The sequence below is a fragment of the Xyrauchen texanus genome, chromosome 11 (genome assembly GCF_025860055.1).
Source record: "Xyrauchen texanus isolate HMW12.3.18 chromosome 11, RBS_HiC_50CHRs, whole genome shotgun sequence".
Classification (NCBI taxonomy): Eukaryota; Metazoa; Chordata; class Actinopteri; order Cypriniformes; family Catostomidae; genus Xyrauchen; species Xyrauchen texanus.
The window spans coordinates 3,696,843-3,716,500 of NC_068286.1; the positions used below are offsets into that span (position 1 = coordinate 3,696,843).

The 19,658-nt window shown below is 44.0% G+C and overlaps 1 protein-coding gene across 1 annotated transcript; it reads right to left on the bottom strand.

The window, feature by feature from the left end:
* Nucleotides 1-12,948: 12,948 nt before the first annotated feature.
* Nucleotides 12,949-19,595, bottom strand: LOC127651152 (GTPase IMAP family member 8-like). The gene is made up of 3 exons (XM_052136857.1): nt 19,431-19,595; nt 15,727-16,734; nt 12,949-14,512 (listed from the first exon to the last, which is right to left on the bottom strand). Exons 1-3 carry the CDS (start codon nt 19,474-19,476, stop codon nt 13,686-13,688), a joined length of 1,881 nt encoding a protein of 626 aa, XP_051992817.1. The 5' UTR covers nt 19,477-19,595; the 3' UTR covers nt 12,949-13,685.
* Nucleotides 19,596-19,658: the final 63 nt, after the last annotated feature.

Genomic DNA, 19,658 nt, shown 5'->3' on the forward strand with positions numbered 1-19,658 from the left:
TGTTTTGAAAGTGTTCAGAATTTGATAAAAATGTTCCATATGTATCACCAGGGCCGGCCCAAGCCTTTATGGGGCCCTAAGCAGAATTTGATTTGGGGGCCCTTCGGTGCCGCCAAAATGATTGAATATTGTCAATGCTTGATTATTCGCACACTGTAAATCTAACACACCCCTTATCAATTTTATTAGTTGTAGCTGTGTTGCTTACAACATTCCAATGTCTGCCTGGCATGATTTTACCCTTCTACGGTTTTAAATGTAACAGTAGCACACCTATATTTACCCAATTCTGTTGATCCTCTGTTACCAGTTTTGTGCGCTTCCTAGAGAACAATTTGCAGCAGAAGCTGTATACAGTATCATTTCTTTTTGAAAAAGTGAGCAGCTCCACTTACATTTTTCCCCCATTAATTAACTTTCTGTAGGTGTAGTGGAAGCTTTGGCCATCAGGTTTTTCAGGGAATGTGAAGTTTTCCTTTATAGGCAGTGCCCTCTGCTTACCAGATCAGTCCTTTCTGAGTCAGACAGGATAGATGACCACATCAGTGGATGCACGTGCTGGGAAGTGCTCCTCGCATGCAGAGGATGGACCTGATGAAAATAATAATAATAAAAGCTAGCCATGTTAGATGTCAAATTAGAAGGTAATGCAACTGTCTGTCAAAAACAAAGGCATGGTTTATCCATATAAATATAATGATCTGGGATTGTTGAAAAATCATCATCAGCTGTAGCACTGGAACTTGGGGCAGGTGGAGTTGGTTGTGCCCCACGTCCAGAATATTTCAACAGTGCTCCTTGGGAAGTTTCATAAGAGTACATATTTGACAGAATATTTGACAAAATATGTTATTTTCTCAACACAAATTATTATACACCGCAGCAAGCCATCTGTACTCCTAAAACAACAACTCTTAATCTATAACTAGCTAACTGAGGCATAATGATATTGGAATATAATAGCAAAGACCCCAAAATTGAAGACTAATGTAAATAATGTTAAGTTGTTATCAGTACAAAGTTTATGGAACAGAAGCTTATTTTTATTACAAAAATATATACCCAGGAAAGTTATTACTACACAGAAGACAAAAACTTTAATCTAAAACTTGCTAAGTAATATGTTGTACTAATAATATATTAAGATGCTATTTACTGGATGATTAATCAAACTTTCCTAAAAAGAAGATATGCTACATAGGCTATGTTAACTAACTAGCCAGCTAATGTTAGCTCGTAACTTAGCCTAGCAACTAAACATACCTTTATCGTGCTGATTTTTCCTCTTCCTCTGTTTTCTTCTTTTTCCTTTTCTCTGTACCAGAGGGATATGTCCTTTTTTGTGACATTGCTGTTTTGCTGTCTGAATGTGCTTGCATCCTGCAGCCCGTTAACATAATATTGCATTTAATATTGCGTTTTTGTATAATTACCATTGTCCATTGACAGTATAATCACAAAAAAAAAAATCAAGCTGTCATTTCATGTGCTCTTGGGGGCCCCCTGGTGGCCACCGGGGCCCTAAGCAGCCGCTTGGTTCGTTTATGCCTTGGGCCGGCTCTGTGTATCACTGTATTCAAAATGCCTTACCTCTTGTCCCTCGTAGGCCTGCTTCAGTCATAATTAAGATTTTAGGGGGGATTTGTGTGCTACCGTTAATTCAGCAACTAATATTTAAGATATTTCTGATGATTTAAAGGTGGTATAATTTACATAGAACCCAACCCTAATGTGTTGGCTTTTAAACTACTCAAATCACAAGGATTTAGTAATACATCTTAAAAATAAAATAATGTATTTAGACCTGGATTAAGACTGTTTAGTGCCCCAGGCAGGGCTGGACTGAGAAGAGAAATCGGCCCGGGATTTCACATAGCAACTGGCCCAAAAAGTTGTTGAAGGGGGGGTTGGTCCTGTCCTTTTCTTCATATGGCGGCGCCGTTTTGTGGTCCATTCTGCATTACACGGCAGCTCATTTTAGCTTATTGCGGCCCACCCCACAGTTCGCCCGATGGCCAGTCCTCCCCTGATCGGCCACAAAGTGCATCGGCCCGGTATGCCAGATTGCCAATCGAGCATGAACACCCTGCCCTGGGCATAAACTAGTTGTGTGAGGAACAGATCAAAATTCTAAAAGTTATCAGACACTACCTGTTTTCTTTCAGTCACAAAGGGGTACTTGACGTTCCAGAAAACTGAATCCTCCACAGATCCACATTCAAATCCCAATATGCTTGTCGCATTCGTGACTTCACCAATTTATAAGTAAACATAAGTGAATGATCCATCTTTACCAGCGCTGATAAATGTGAGTTACCACTTTACCAAACTGCCACTTCAGCAGAAGTTTGGACCATAGATTAGACCCGAAAAATAATACTCGAGAAACGTTTATTAAATGTGTAATACATTATTCAAATTGATTCATTGATGTAGGAAAGCCTTTTCTAAATATGAATTTAACATTGTATTGATTTAAAATTGGTGTTGGTTTGTTGATTTGTCTTAGTGGAATCATTTCATTGTGTACCAAAAGCTGTCATCAACAGAGACGTTGCACTGTTATAACAATACTCATTAATACCTGAATTGAAATTGAACAATACATGATTGTAAAAGTATAAGGAAAGGAGGAGGCGAGAACCGGCTTGACAATATAAATAACATTTTAATGAAGAACTGAACCAAAATACATGCACAGGTGTCGGACAGAGCTGTCCGTAACTCTCTCTCTCTCTGTTGCACTGCCATCTCCCAGCTGCCCTTATCCCTCAGGGGCTTATCAGCCCAATTAGGGGCCGGGTGTGCAGAATCATGACATATGTGTTTAATAACAGATCTAATAATGAGGAGCAGGTCACTGTTCTTTTTGAGAGAGAGAGCATAACAGGCAGCTGTGCAACACCTTTGTTTGTGTTTAACCTTTTGGTTCGCTTCTTCGTTAAATATTGTTTATATTATCAAGCCGGTTCTTGCCTCCTCCTTCCATTAATCCCTTTACAAAAGCATATGTATAAAATCATGACCACTCATGTGAGATGTAGTGCAATCATATCTGTAACCTTTTCAAAGCTGTTTAATTGTACATGGGGCAGGGGTGCCCTCATAGGGGCTGCCATTTTAGAATCACATGGCCAGCTGAATACTGCTCGCTTAATCTTTTTATTGGACACTTTCACTGTTGGATTTAATTATTCATGGCTGATTGTGAACAATTAATTTCTATAATGCCATCTGTAACTGAAAATGATTGATTTTAAATGATGCTGCATCCACACCACTAGATGTCACTGTAAGTACAAGATGACACAAAAACTATTTACTGAGTGCACCTTTAAGAATGTAAAATTACTTCATCTGCATTTTATGTTGTGAAATTCACGTATCACTTTTCTTTGATTTTATTACATTAAGTACTTATAGAACACTAATTACTATTGTGATGAAAGTGTGAATTACATATTTATAACATGTAAGCATAAAATCAGTACATTAACCAATATTCATAACTGGACGTTTACATAAATTCATCTTGTTTTCATATTTTTCTTTGGTGATTGTAATTATTTCTGCATTACAGACGCACTGTATACATTAATATTTTATGCACGGTTTAAAAAATGACTCATTGTTTGAAATAAAATACATTTTATAGACAAAATTTTTGTATATTTGGGATCTGTGACTCCTTAGTCATTAAAACACACACACACACTTATGGACACGCTCACACACTCACACACACACACAGACACACACACACACACACTCACAGACACACACTCACAGACACACACACACACACACACACACACACATAAAGAGGACATTGCTCTCTCTTTCTCTCTCTCTCTCTCTCTCTCTCTCTCTCTCTCTCTCTGCCGTATTCCTCTGCACTTATCCCTCTCCTTGGCTGATTAGCCCAATTAGGGGCCGGGCGTGAGAGGTCACAGATGACACAGATCAATCCTTACGGCACTATATTTCACATGCTTTGCTCTTATGTAAGCTTACCTGTCCAATAAGAAGAATGCCAATTCAGGGTCTGTTTTGAACCCCAAAACCGATAGAAGGTCCCTCCAGGAATCAAATGCCCTGCCGATGTTCACTCTAGTTTTCGCTCGACCACGATTACATTCCCGCTTAGACAGATGGGATTCAGAAGAAAAATATTATAGTTAGTTTTTTTTGGCTTACTCAGAGTTTGTGTAGGAGTCGGTGTTGTGCTGGGAGCCGGACGTTTGCTGGAATCCATCTCTAAGATAACGTTACCTAGTGTTGCAGACTATCTGTTGATGCTGTTGAGTAGCTGAAGAGAAGCTAATGTCTGAGGCAACACTCTCGGGAGCGCCCGCAAAACGTCACATCTTTTGGATTTTCCAGGCAAAAGCGACCCTCTCCCTTCACATGAAAATCAGTCTAGAGGCTTTAATTGGCAACCTAGGATGTCTAGGAAGGGCTCATTTTTTAAGTTGGATTACAAGCCGTTCATTGGCTGTAACCCGACACACACACACACACAAGTAGAGACAGTCACAATGATGAAAAAACTGCTTTATTATAAATAAAAGCAGGCAAAGGTACAAACAAGGGGCAAATCCAGTGAAGAGTAGTCGTGGGAAGCGTAGGGAAAAAAGCCGGGGAATCAAAAGTACAAAGAGGGCGAGGAACTAGACGAGACTAGCGGGAACACAGACAGGGGAGCAAGAGGAATAGGGGTGCTGGCTAGCTAGGAGGTAATCAAATACAGGGGGGTCAGAACTAGACGAAACTAGCAGGGGCAAAACTAGACGAGACTAGCGGGGCAAAGATACGGGGAACTAAATACAATAACCAACGGGATTCAAACGGAGGGATAGTGTATTTATAGGGGCGAGTGCAGGTGTAGACAATGACAGGTGACGAGACGAGTGCAGGTGTAACTAATGTGTGGGGACAAGAAGCGCGTGAGTGCAGGTGTAAACAATGTGTGAAGATAGGAAGCGCGTGAGTGCAAGTGGTCATAATGTTCAGGCTGATTGAGGCGAGTGCGCCAGAGGGAGGAGATATTTTACGAACAAGAGAGCCCGGGGAAGCATAGTGGGCGTGAGGGCTCAAGCGAGCAATGCGAGCGTCCGAACTCGAAGGGGGCGGAACGAGCGAGTAAGCACAAGGGAGTGCGCGTGTGTGAGAAGGGAGATAGTGTGCGTGTGTGAGGAAGCGGAGATGGGGCAGAGGAAAGGGGTTCGTGACAGTACTCCCCCCTCTGAATAGGACGGCTCCTGACGGCCGCGCTCGGCTGCGAGGAGCGCGAGGGAACAGAACGAGCGTGTGAGCTCGTGGGGACAGAACGAGCGTGAGAGCTCGAGGGGACAGAACGAGCGTGAGCTCGCGGGGAGCAGAACGAGCGTGTGAGCTCGCGGGGACAGAAGGCACAAAAGGGAGATGAAACAGTCCATGGGGGTCAATGGGCAGTTCAAGGCAAGGTCAAGGGGAACATAGTGGACAGGCGGGTAGTCGGGAGGTCTAGGGGGCAGCCATAGGGCAGAGACTGGGTCAGGAGGTCTGGAAGGCGACTGGAGGACAGGGACTGGGTCCGGGGGTCTGGGAGGTGACCACCGGACAGGAATAGGGTCCGGAGGCCAGGGAAGAGGCCACAGGACAGGTAGAGGAACGGTAACAAGGGGAGCAGGCAAGACCCAGTGAGGAAAGGTTTCAGGGGGCGGAGTCGTGAAAGGCGGAGTCGTGGAGGACTTGGGAGACTGAGCTTTGGAAGGCGGAGCCGTGAGAGACTCGGCAGGCGGGGAATTGAGAGACAGAAGAGGCGGCGCCGAGGGAGGCTCGGGGGGCTCCGGAGGCAGAGCCGAGGAAGGCTCAGGAGACGGAGCCGAGGGAGGTGGAGTCGCAGGAGGCCCCAGGGGCGAGGCCCTGGTGGGCTCTGGAGGTGGAGCCGAAGGAGGCTTTAGGGGCGAAGGCCTGGAAGGCTCAGGAAGTGGAGCCCATGGAGGTGGCGCCGTAGGAGGCTCCAGAGGTGAAGCCCTGGAAGGCTCTGGAGGCAGAGCCGAGGGAGGTGACGCCATGGGAGGTGGCGCTGTAGAAGGCTCCAGGAGTGAAGCCCTGGTAGGCTCTGGAGGCAGAGCCGGGGGAGGTGGCGCCGTAGGAGGCTCCAGAGGTGAAGCCCTGGAAGGCTCTGGAGGCAGAGCCGAGGGAGGCTTTAGAGGCGGAGCCGCAGGAGGCTCCAGAGGCGAATCTCTAGAAGGCTCTGGAGTCTTAGGGAGCAGAGCTGTAGGAGGCTCGGGTGGTGGAGCCGTGGAAGGCTCGAGAGGCGGAGCCGTAGGAGGCTCGAGAGGCGAATCTCTAGAAGGCTCTGGAGTCTTAGGGAGCAGAGCTGTAGGAGGCTCGGGTGGTGGAGCCGTGGAAGGCTCAAGAGGCGGAGCCCTAGGAAGCTCGGGAGGCAGAGCCATAGGAACCTCTAGTGGCCGAGCCCTGGGAGGTTCGGGAGGTGGAGCCGTAGGAGGCTCTGGAGGGGGAGCCGTAGGAGGCTCGGGAGGCAGAGCCATAAGAGGTTTGAGAGGAGGAGGAGCCCTGAAAGACTCGAGAGGGGGAGCCCTGAGAGGCTTGAGAGGGGGCGGAGCCCTGAGAGGCGGAGGAGCCCTGAGAGACTCGAGAGGCGAAGCCGTGAGAGGCTTGAGGGGTGGAGCCATGAAAGACTCGAGAGGGGACGCCCTGAGAGGCGGAGGAGCCCTGAGAGACTCGAGAGGCGAAGCCGTGAGAGGCTTGAGGGGTGGAGCCATGAAAGACTCTAGGGATGGAGCCCTGAGAGACTCGAGAGGCGAAGCCGTGAGAGGCTTGAGGGGTGGAGCCATGAAAGACTCGAGGGATGGAGCCCTGAGAGACTCGAGAGGCGAAGCCGTGAGAGGCTTGAGGGGTGGAGCCATGAAAGACTCGAGGGATGGAGCCTTGAGAGACTCGAGAGGCGAAGCCGTGAGAGGCTTGAGGGGTGGAGCCATGAAAGACTCGAGGGATGGAGCCTTGAGAGACTCGAGAGGCGAAGCCGTGAGAGGCTTGAGGGGTGGAGCCCTGAGGGACTTGAGGGGTAGAGCTCTGGGAGGCTCGTGAGGAGGAGCCCTAGGAGGCTCGTGAGGGGCCCTTGGAGACTCGTGAGGCGGAGCCCGGGAGGGCTCAGAGGGGCGAGCAGAACCCGGCAGAGCCGTGGGAGACTCTGAGGGCGGAGCAGAACCCGGCAGAGCCGTGGGAGACTCTGAGGGCGGAGCAGAACCCGGCAGAGCCGTGGGAGACTCTGAGGGCGGAGCAGAACCCGGCAGAGCCGTGGGAGACTCTGAGGGCGGAGCAGAACCCGGCAGAGCCGTGGGAGACTCTGAGGGCGGAGCAGAACCCGGCAGAGCCGTGGGAGACTCTGAGGGCGGAGCAGAACCCGGCAGAGCCGTGGGAGACTCTGAGGGCGGAGCAGAGGTCTGCAGAGCCGTGGAAGACTCTGAGGGCGGAGCAGAGGTCTTGAGCACAAGACGAGACTGGGGAGAAGGGGCCCTCTTCCTTCTCTTACGTCTTCGGCCAACAGGGGACGTGGCCATGGGGACGGTCGAGGCTACAGGCGCTGGCTCAGGGGGGGTCGAGGCTACAGGCGCTGGCTCGCTGACCGTGGCGGGCAGGGGCGCTGGCTCGTTGGCCGTGGCGGGCAGGGGCGCTGGCTCGTTGGCCGTGGCGGGCATGGGCGCTGGCTCGTTGGCCGTGGCGGGCATGGGCGCCGGCTCGTTGGCCGTGGCGGGCATGGGCGCCGGCTCGTTGGCCGTGGCGGGCATGGGCGCCGGCTCGTTGGCCGTGGCGGGCATGGGCGTTGACTCGCTGGCCGTGCCAGGCTTCGAGGCTGGGGCCGTGACAGGCCTCGGGACTGGGGCCGTGTCAGGCTTCGAGACGGGGGCCGTGGTAGGCTTCGAGACGGGGGTCTTGGTGTGGAGCGCTGGTTCAGTGTCTGCCTCCCCCACAGTGAACGAGGAACCAGAGTACAGTAGGGCGAGGTCAATAAACTGAGCCAGGTTAAGGGGGCAGCGACCACCAGGCATTAATGATGAGGTTGGCTCATTCAGACCACATTGAAAAATGGTCTTCAGAGCCACCTCATTAAAATTCACCTGGTACGCCAGGACACAAAAATCCATAATATAAGCCTCCACGGTTTGGCTCCCCTGACGCAAACCCACGAGTTGGGCCGCTGGGTCCATAATGCCGAGGGCGGGGTTACACAACCGCTGCCTCGCATAAAAACCCCTTGGTCAGCGTCTGAAGAGCCGTAAAACCTCTCCGGGGGTGGAGAGCTTACGGCGCTCAAAAACGCATGGGAAGCATAAACGGGCTCAGGGGCAGACACAGGTGACACAGGGTGACAAAAATCAAAAATCGCACGTACCTGCTGGCCCTGGGCTGTGAGCGCGCGATCATGCTTCCACACCGTAGCTCCTCGCGCTGAATGTGACGTGTTCCTCCGCTCTATTGAGCCGCGCGAATCCTCAGCGCGACGCATTGTGACTGTCTTCGGTGAGGTTGGTTATTCTGTAACCCGACACACACACACACACACACAAGTAGAGACAGTCACAATGATGAAAAAACTGCTTTATTATAAATAAAAGCAGGCGAAGGTACAAACAAGGGGCAAATCCAGTGAAGAGTAGTCGTGGGAAGCGTAGGGAAAAAAGCCGGGGAATCAAAAGTACAAAGAGGGCGAGGAACTAGACGAGACTAGCGGGAACACAGACAGGGGGGCAAGAGGAATAGGGGTGCTGGCTAGCTAGGAGGTAATCAAATACAGGGGGGTCAGAACTAGACGAAACTAGCAGGGGCAAAACTAGACGAGACTAGCGGGGCAAAGATACGGGGAACTAAATACAATAACCAACGGGATTCAAACGGAGGGATAGTGTATTTATAGGGGCGAGTGCAGGTGTAGACAATGACAGGTGACGAGACGAGTGCAGGTGTAACTAATGTGTGGGGACAAGAAGCGCGTGAGTGCAGGTGTAAACAATGTGTGAAGATAGGAAGCGCGTGAGTGCAAGTGGTCATAATGTTCAGGCTGATTGAGCTCAGGAACTCGAAGGGGGCGGAACGAGCGAGTAAGCACAAGGGAGTGCGCGTGTGTGAGAAGGGAGATAGTGTGCGTGTGTGAGGAAGCGGAGATGGGGCAGAGGAAAGGGGTTCGTGACATTGGCAAAAAAAATAAAATAATATACATGTATTGCACCTTTAACAAATGGAACTTAATTGTAAAAGTGATCCCTGTGTGTGCTGAAATAAATAATGTACTGTCTATTATTCATTATACATATGTATACAGTATATACATACAATCTGTGCTCAATTTTGCTCCTTTCTGTCAGATTAAGATTCAAATGCCAAGACCAATCAAGGCCTGTGGGTACAAAATTACTGGCAGGGTTGTTTAAGCTGAAATGGCATTATGGGATGTAGATGTTTGAGTTGTAACTTGGAATACCATTTGTATAATTATTAGAAACCTGAACATGGAAAACAACAAACAGGTACATATAATGAAGTGGAATATAATATACATCTCTCTTGAATGTGTTAACCTACAGACTTATGTAGTAAAACTAGTTTCAGCATTTATCGAAGACTTAAAGATTATGTGAATGTGAATGCCATCTAGTGTTCACTCCTTAAAAACATCTGAGTACACTTATGAATTTCAGTTCGCCTGGTAAATGAACCCCATTGGGGTAACCGTTTGTAATCTCACGACACCGGCTGGCTTTTCTTGTCTGTCTGTGTGTTTTTGTTTTCCTCTTTCTCGTGACCAGCGTGATTAATGCTCATGCCACTCATGGGGTAATTACCCTCAACTGTTCCCTATAACTCTCCATATATATTCTACCTGGCATCTCATTTTCATCGCCAGATTGTTCAGCGTTGTTCGTGTTTGCAGTCTCTCCTTCCTGTTGTTCTGTTCTTTTTTTATCAGTTCTTTCACCCAGTTTATACTCCCGTATGGATTATTACATGTTGTCTGGTTCACTCTCACTATCTGTCGATCTCATCCTCTCCTCCGCCTGGGTGTTCACCTGTCCATCATCAGCCTTCCCTCGGACATTTCACTCTGCATTCCATCATTAACTTTCCATCTCTTTGTCATCAAAACATGATTGTTAATTCACCCCTCTGCATTTGAGTGCTACTCTGCATATATGCATCCCTGACACATAAACCCAATACTCTATTGGTTTTAACTCAATTTCTGCTTGGAAACGTTCATGCAGAAGCCTTAAAATTGAAAATGAAATACTTTTCAACTGTATTAATAGATAAACTTTATTAAAAAACAGCAAAAATGTTTTCATTACCTTGAAAGAGAGCGCATGTCTGAATCATTTAAAATATGGAGACAATAATAATAATAAAAGTATGCATAGACATTAGAGAAATTAGAAAGTTCAAATGGAAATACACATCAAGTATTCATTAGGTAAGCATAAAGTAAAATTCAGATTTCACAAACTGAGTAAAGTCCACAGGAGGTAATATCTACTTAAAATCAGGTAAGAATAACAATTCATAAAACAGATATAGTGAATCATTTGAAACAATCGGGTGGTATTTGTCTCGGGCAATGCCCGCGTGCGATCTCCAGACATTGTAGCACTATCAGGGGTGTTAATCTATCTCTCTTGGGCCCCCCTAAAAGCTGAGCGGCCCTGTATATCATCCTGTAATTTACAAAAACCATTCAACTGCATCATCCTGAATGTTCCTGGTCGCTCCGCTTTCAATGAAGCCATGACTGAAAACAATTGCTGAAAATCCTGAAATTGGAAAACAATCCTGTAACCAGGAGTTAAATTGGGATTTTGGAGGTGGGGTAACACTAACAGCCCCCTCCATCATGACTAGATGGAAGCATAATGCTTATATCATTTGTTTTAAAGAACTATAAAGGAGTTTTTAGCGAGTATGGTGACGCTCAAAAAGTTTGGTGTCAGCCGAGTTGCCATGACCCACTTTTATAAGGCAACTATTGAAAGCATCCTCACTTTCTCCATGCTTGTCTGGTTCGGTCATACAACAGCTCAGGACAAAACTAGGATGGAAAGAGGAGTACGCAGGGCTTCAAAAATCATAGGCTGTAGCCTCCCTTCCCTATCATCACTCTTCTCCACTAGAATAATCAGAAAGGCTAAAAGCATCATAGTGGACCACTTTCACCCTGCTCACCATCTCTTTAATCTCCTCCCATCAAGGTCAAGGTAACTTTATCAAGGTCAAGGTAACTTTATTTATCCCCGAGGGGCAATTTAGATTACAGCCAGCAGTAACAAATATATTAATCAAACAACAACAATAAACACAACCACAGAAGAACATAATTTATATTTGAATTTACCGGGTATTGTTAACAATAGTGATAACAGTCGGAATAAATGACCTTTTTAATCTGTTTTTTCTGCATCGCGGAAGACTATATCTGCGCCCGGATGGCAGCAGCATAAATTCATCCCACAAGGGATGACTGGGGTCAGCCAGGATGGCTCTCGCCTTCTTCAAACATCAGGAAGAAGATATAGGAGGATTAAGACTTCCACATCACACTTCAGAGACAGCAACTTCCCTCTGGCTATTAGACATCTGAATTTGCACTGACTGCTAGCAGCACCTTACTAACTGCAGGCACTGTGAACTTTCTGGGCCGTGGGGTTTTTATCTTTTGAACGACTGCAGGGTTCTGGTCTAATGTCTTATTGTTGTTGGGGACTGTTGGTGTACATTGTTGGCGTACTTTTGATGTCTGTCTTTAGGTCATTTATGTCAGAGAGTTGTACCAAGACAAATTCCTATCAACTTGTTGACATGTCAATAAATTATTATTATTATTATTATTATTATTATTATTATTAAATGGAGACAGAATGCATGAAACACACTGAACTGGAGATTGTCTGCACAAAATATTTGTGACCGAGTCATCTTCTGGGCAGGGGTACATGGGCTCACCATTCCACTTGGCCCCCCTACCAGTTGTACAATGGGATGGGGGGTTATCTGTTATTCTATGACCATGCACTACAAAGAAGACATTGACTGATACGCGCAGTCTCTCACTGAACTTCTTTAGATGTGCTTCTCCTGACAACATCAACGGGGGAGAATGGGGTGGCGGAATGGGTCCCTTTGGAGTTGTGGTCCCCAAGGCTTCAGCCCGTGTATGCCCATGCATTAATGTACCCCTGCTTCAGATTTATACGGTGGATGCTCAAACATCATGATTTGCAGATGTTTATCCCTTGCAGAAAATATTATGCATAATGAACACATTAAAGTTAATCACGATTGTCACAAGGGGGCAAAAATCGACAGTCCTATTTGGACGTTGGACAAAAAAAATTATATCTGGACGTTAGAGATTGCCTGTGAGTCATTGAGGCAATTTGGCGATACCAATATGTCCGCAGGCCGCTTTACTAATTCCGGTGGCTTCACATGCTGACACTTTACTGTTGCGTCAGCAATTAGGTTATATATTATATATCAGTGTTCCCATATATTATGTTGTTAACCCTTTAAGACCTAAGGGCATTTTTACAATTCATTTTCCGTCTGGTTTTATTTACTAAAAAAGCTTGTAAAACATCAACCCTGTTGTGCACAGACAATTGACACACCTCTTTTTTTTTCAAGACAAATTGGACTTTCAGCATATTTGTGTTGCATTGATGTCACCTGAATGTAAAATAAGTTATGGGACCATAAAGACAAATGAAAAAATAAAACGGAAATTGAATCACTCAAATATTTATTGAAATCACACACAAATAAATAAAAGCTAAGAAAATTTCCTCTGGAAAACAGTTTGTTCATGTCTTTGGAGTCCTGGAGCACAGGAATAAACATTGTAACTTCTACAGAACCAAAACTATTTACATTTTTCCAAAAAAGTCCAGGCGTTTTTTGCCTCATTCACTGGTGCCAAGCCTCAAAACAGTTCCTATCAGCAATCACACAGAGGGCCACATCACAGGCTTTGCATTTCCAGGGGGTGGCCTGTTTGACCTGCCTTGTCTGCTTGCAGTTCACACATTGCCTTCTACCATAGGAGGCCTTCTTGCTGGTTTCAGTTTGGTCTGATGTTGGCACAGGTACATGGTCACTTTGTTGCTGGCGCGTCTCTCTCTCTCTCTCTCCTCAAAACTACTTTGCCGTGCGTCTCTCTCTCTCCTCAAAACTACTTTGCCGTGCGTTTCTCTCTCCACAATATCAGAGCTTGGTTCATGCGTAATGACGCACACCAACGTGGAAGACGGATCAGCCTGTCATTGGTCAACAACCTCACGCAAAGCATCATGTGATATCCAAAATGGCAGCTATCATCGAGCTAGCGGCAAAAATGATGGAGAATTGATAAATTATGGACATCAAGTGGATAAATCTTGGATGTAAGTGTTTGGATTTATTGCTGAAAAACTCCGAAAAGAGGCACAAGTTCCGGGCTGGATAGAAAACCTTCTGTAAAGGCTACAAAGACACCAAAGACACCCCCGTGATGGCTAGCTCGTTAGCTTTCTGCTGGAAAAAACGGTAAGAAAATCGATAAAACTTTCATCAAATTATATAAATATTTATCGGAGGTGCCGTGTGATGTCGTGGACGATGCCGTCGGGCTCTGAGGGTTAATGTCAAATCTAGTCCATATCGTCAAGCAGTTTTTGTTTTTCTGGACAAGTTTTTTTGTATTTATCTATAATAAGTTTCCCACCAGAACCCCCTGCGAGAACAGCACCCGCTCCAACTAAAACTGCAGGTATTACCACTGCACCTGTAGCTACCAGAGCTACACCTCCAGCAACTGCCCCTACAGTTCCTACCCCTGTTGCCACTCCTAAAGCCACCTTCTTCACCAACTCCACCTTGATTTTTCTCTGAGCTTCCTGGTACATCTCATTTGTGTAATGTTCTCCTCCATTCTGCTTCGCCATTCTGTCGATCTTCTCTATCAGTTCAGTCACCTGTGCTGGATTTTCTTCTCTGTTATTAAAAACATGATATCCGCCTTTACACTGATGCACAAGCTCTTTCAGCTCATCGTTTTTATTCAAAAACTCCTCAATTGATGTTTTTAACTGATCACCTCGAGTGAACAGAACTATAGTGTAATTCATCGCCTCTTGTGAAAAGTTCTTCTGAATCCATTTCACTGTGTTCTTCTCTTCTTCTGTGAATCTCACATCTAGTCTGGTCACCAGCAGGAACGCATGAGGACCAGGAACAGACATTTCTACACACTTCTGTATTTCATCCTTCAGTTCTTCATTACTGATCGATGTATCAAACAGTCCTGGAGTGTCTGTTATTGAGATGGTTCTGCCCTCTACTGTCTGTTGATGTTTTTGGCATTCTTTAGTCACAGATTCAGAAGATAATTCTTCTCTAAACAGATTTCCTCCCAGGATGGTGTTTCCTGTGGCACTCTTTCCAGCTCCAGTCTTCCCCAACATCACAATCCTGAGATCTAACATGAGGGAGAAGATAAAAGGACACTTTAAAACTCATGTATGCAAGCGTTTGTGCTAAATAACTGTATGGACCTTATTCACAATTGTGTGTGGCATGTGTCCTCATTGGATAACGTGATGTTTAAATGTTTTATTTCAATTTCTAAACATTTTCATTAAACATGCATGTGGCTCCATAGTGCTGAAAATTAGAGACTTATGAAGATTTATTTACAGTACCTCACTCATCAAAATTAAAGTAGTGGGTAAATGACATGAAACTATGTTCCAAGTGTAGTTACGCTAATTAAAACAAATATGATTCTATTTAATTATAAATAAAATCATCATGGCACTGCCCAGAAAACTTTTATACAGAACAACACTTTGAAGAGATTGTCAGTCTATCGGCCTATATTCCTTTTAGCATCAGACAGAAACAAATTTGAAAACTCTGAATACTTCAAGAATGGAAATGCTGGCAACACTGCAAGTGTAATACTGATGACTCAAAAATGACTCAAGTTCAAAATGTCCAGCGGTTGTTCGAAAAAGACATATTTCTTGCATTTACAATTGAATGGCCTTATACTGTATAAATCTCTCACTGTGTATAAAAATAAGTATTTGGTTTATTTGATCATTTGTTTCCATCTGATAGTAGACTTCATTAGATTGAAGATATCATTTAATTGGCTAGAATGATTTTGATTGTGGTTTAGAGAAATTTGGAAGTTTTGACAATTAAGGAAAGTGTAATGCATTAGAAAACAAGGTAACACTTTACAATACGGGTGCATTAATAAGCATTAATTCATGCTTAACTAATGCACAGATAATATTAATGTATGACTCATGATTAACTAACCCATTCATTAATGATTGCACATCAGCAACTAATAAAGTGTCTGTCTGATTAATACATGAATTCAAATATGAATTGCTATTGAATAACCATTATTAACAAATTAATCAACACTATTTGTTCATATAATAAGTTGTTAGGGAATTAATCCACAATGACACATTTAATTAATAGCAATTCATATATGACTTCATGTATTAATCAGACAGACACTTTATTAGTTGATGATGTGGCAATAATTAATGAATGGGTTAGTTAATCATGAGTCATACATTAATATTATCTGTGCATTAGTTAAGCATGAATTAATGCTTATTAATGCACCCATATTGTAAAGTATTACCGGAAAAAAAAAACAGTTCTCACCTGTTTCAGTCACCTGTACTGTTGCTATCTGTCTCTGCTCCTGTCCTACGCTTGCTCCTCTATTCCAGATTTTCTTCCGTTTCTGGACATCTGTATGGACTCTCTCATTGGTTTCATGCATTCTTTCAAACTTGTTTTTCAGTGATTCTACATGCGATTTTTTAACAATCTTCTCTTCAACATTCTTGCTTTCTTGTTGAATGTTTCCTGCATTCACTTGAGTTCTCTCTTGAGAAATCTGATCCTTTTCCTCGTCAGGCACAATATTTGTTGTGCTCTTTTCCATTACACAGTGACCTCCATTTGGGTCGAATTGACCTCTCGCCCATATGACTTTTACACATTCTTTTCTTTCCTCTTCCTTTGCTTTCTCTTGTTCCTTTGTTTTTTCTTGTTTCATAACCTTTTGTAATGACTGCAGGGAAAACTCATAATACTGGTCTTCATTGTCTTTGATGATTTCATCAATCTTCATCAGAAGCTTTGTGATGTGAGACAAATTAATTTCACTTTTACTGTTTATTGCATGAAATTTACCTTTACAGTGGTTGATGATTTCTTGAAATTGTTTACTAGCCTTGAAGACCACCCATTCTCTATTTGTCATTTGTTCTCTTCCAGTAAACAGCACTATGGTGAACTTGAAAGCTTGTGGTCCAAAGTTCTCCTGAATATTTTGTACAATCTTCCTGACATCCTCAGTGAATCTGTCCAGTCTGACGATGAGCAGGAAGACATGAGGACCAGGATAAGAGAGAGAAAGACTCTTCATCATTTCATTCTGCAGCTCTTCATCAGTCAGTTTAGTGTTGTTGAATCCTGGAGTGTCGATCACTGAGATGTTTCTGTCTTCTACTCGTCCTCTCTGTAGTTCACTCACTAGTGTGCCGCTCTCTTTAAACACCTCTCTGCCCAGTATTGCATTTCCTGTTGCACTCTTTCCAACACCAGAGACTCCCAGCAGCACAATCCTCAAATCAGATGAACGATTTGACTTCTTATATCCTGCTGAAAGATGTAGAGTGTAGAATTAGTCAGTCAAATGAGATAAACAAATTTATTTTAGTTTATATACATCTGTAAGATCTCCTTCCTCTGTAAGCCACATAAACACTAAATAGATTTTTAGGCAAACCCTGGAAGCCAAATTCACCATGTGTTCTTTCAAAAGATACTTATGGATTTGTGTAAAGGCAGTTTTGGATTCATTATTAAAATAAGTTCTGTGGTAAACATTACTTTGAAACACAAGGACGTTTTGTTCTACAAAAGAGTGTCTTTAATATTCATGTTCGAGGAATGGCTGTGTGTAATTTATGTTGTAGAACCAAAATTCCAAGTATCTTCAAGTAATATTTACCACAGACCTTATTTTACTAATAAATCCAAAACTGCCATGTGGCAGGGCGGATGGCGGGGCCGAGTCGTGATTCTACACACCTGGTCCCTTATCAGGCTAATCAAGCCTCTGAGAGGGATAAAGGCTGACTCGCGGAGGATGGTGCGGGGAGAGAGATTGTTTACGGACATGTCATGTGTGTGTTTGTCTTTTGTTTAAGTTCAGCATTAAAATATTATTTACATTGCCAAGCCGGTTCTCGCCTTCTCCTTTCCATTGAACTGCCTTAAATGCCATTATAAAACCCATAACATCCATTGCTTGAAAATGATAATTGTTTTCTTGGACTAGAATCTGAACAGATCTACTGGCTTTAAAACATTTCCTACACATTTATATAAATACACTTACTGTAGATGTCATCAAGGTTACATCTCGTTTGCAAATATGCAGAGTACAATTCTCAGTTAATCAGCTATTTTATTGATTCTAATTCTATTCATAATGAATTTACCATGTTTTATCTTTGAGGAAGTCAGAATGACATGATATTTGTCAACTACAGTGGTGGCCAAAAGTTTGGAATAATGTACAGATTTTGCTCTTATGGAAAGAAATTATACTATAATTACTATAATTCACCAAAGTGGTATTCAACTGATCACTATGTATAGTCAGGACATTAATAATGTGAAACATTACTATTACAAATTTACAAAACTTCTTAAACTACTTCAAAGTGTTCTCATCAAATAATCCTCCATGTGCAGCAATGACAGCTTTGCAGATTCTTGTTATTCTAGCGGTCAGTTTGTCCAGATACTCAGATGACCTTTCACCCCATGTTTCCTGTAGCACTTGACCTTTCACCCCACACTTCTTGTAGCACTTGACCTTTCACCCCACTCTTCCTGTAGCACTTGACCTTTCACCTCACACTTCCTGTAGCACTTGACTTTTCACCCCACACTTCTTGTAGCACTTGACCTTTCACCACACACTTCCTGTAGCACTTGACCTTCCACCCCACACTTCTTGTAGCACTTGACCTTTCACCCCACACTTCTTGTAGCACTTGACCTTTCACCCCACTCTTCCAGTAGCACTTGACCTTTCACCCCACTGTTCCTGTAACACTTGACCTTTCACCACACACTTCCTGTAGCACTTGACCTTCCACCCCACACATCTTGTAGCACTTGACCTTTCACCCCACTCTTCCTGTAGCACTTGACCTTTCACCACACACTTCCTGTAGCACTTGACCTTTCACCTCACACTTCCTGTAGCACTTGACCTTCCACCCCACACTTCCTGTAGCACTTGACCTTTCAGCCTCACACTTCCTGTAGCACTTGACCTTCCACCCCACACTTCCTGTAGCACTTGACCTTCCACCCCACACTTCTTGTAGCACTTGACCTTTCACCCCACTCTTCCTGTAGCACTTGACCTTTCACCTCACTCTTCCTGTAGCACTTGACCTTTCACGCCACTCTTCCTGTAGCACTTGACCTTTCACCACACACTTCCTGTAGCACTTGACCTTCCACCCCACACTTCTTGTAGCACTTGACCTTTCACCTCACTCTTCCTGTAGCACTTGACCTTTCACCTCACACTTCCTGTAGCACTTGACCTTCCACCCCACTCTTCCTGTAGCACTTGACCTTTCACCTCACTCTTCCTGTAGCACTTGACCTTTCACCTCACACTTCCATCAAATAATCCTCCACGTGCTGCAAAGACAGCAAAATATGGAGCAAAAGAGATTTGTGCATCTGTAGAGGCAGAGGAGGGCACTGTTCAGAGATCAGAGAATTTTGGTCAATCAGAAGAGCTTGTTTGGGCTCCTCAACATTGGCAGAACATGCGAGTAGCGGAAAACAAATAACTTCCATGAGCATCTTCCCGAGCTGGCAGTGGCAAATACCAATAAAGTTAAGTTTTTCTTACTTTTTCTGAAATCACTCGCTGTTATACATTTGTTTATAGTTTAAATATTCGCACTGGTCACTGCGGTCAAGCCAGCCGCGATTAAAATCCGAGTGCATGCATATTTCTGTTTCAAAAGTGGCTTTTTCTTTGCAATTATTCCCATAAGACCTCCTGAGACTTCTCTTTACTGTTGCATATCAAAAAGGTTTGTTGTTGCATATACTGGATCCCAAATGTACGTAGATCTGACACATATTTATTAATATAAAATTAACAGAATTAATTATTATTCATTTTCAATGGTACATTTTTACAGTGTTACTTAATTACTCATTTAAAAAGCCAATCAAATGCACAATATGCTGATTTAACACAAATGTACTGAGTCCAATAAGACTTGTGTGGTTTTTACAAAAACGTAGCTCACCTGGACGTTGAGATGGTATTTGAAAACAAAGTCGATCAGTCGCCATGATGGAACAGTATCCAGAAATGAAACTATTAAAAGCACTACTGTATTACATAACATAGAAACACCTCCTGATAAAGCTGTAAGGTTATTCTTTTTTAATGCCAATTGTTCATGTTCAAGTCAAACGGTTGTTGCCTAACGTGTTGTCTTTTCTTTTTCACTGGCATGTGGGTATGTTGCATG

Bases quoted from the DNA above. Each gene is read 5' to 3' on its own strand.
- LOC127651152 (XM_052136857.1), bottom strand. From the start codon at position 19,476: ATGGCGACTGATCGACTTTGTTTTCAAATACCATCTCAACGTCCAG. The intron at 16,735-19,430 runs GTGAGCTACGTT...TACATCTTTCAG, and splicing joins AATACCATCTCAACGTCCAG to CAGGATATAAGAAGTCAAAT. The intron at 14,513-15,726 runs GTGAGAACTGTT...CCCTCATGTTAG, and splicing joins AGTACAGGTGACTGAAACAG to ATCTCAGGATTGTGATGTTG.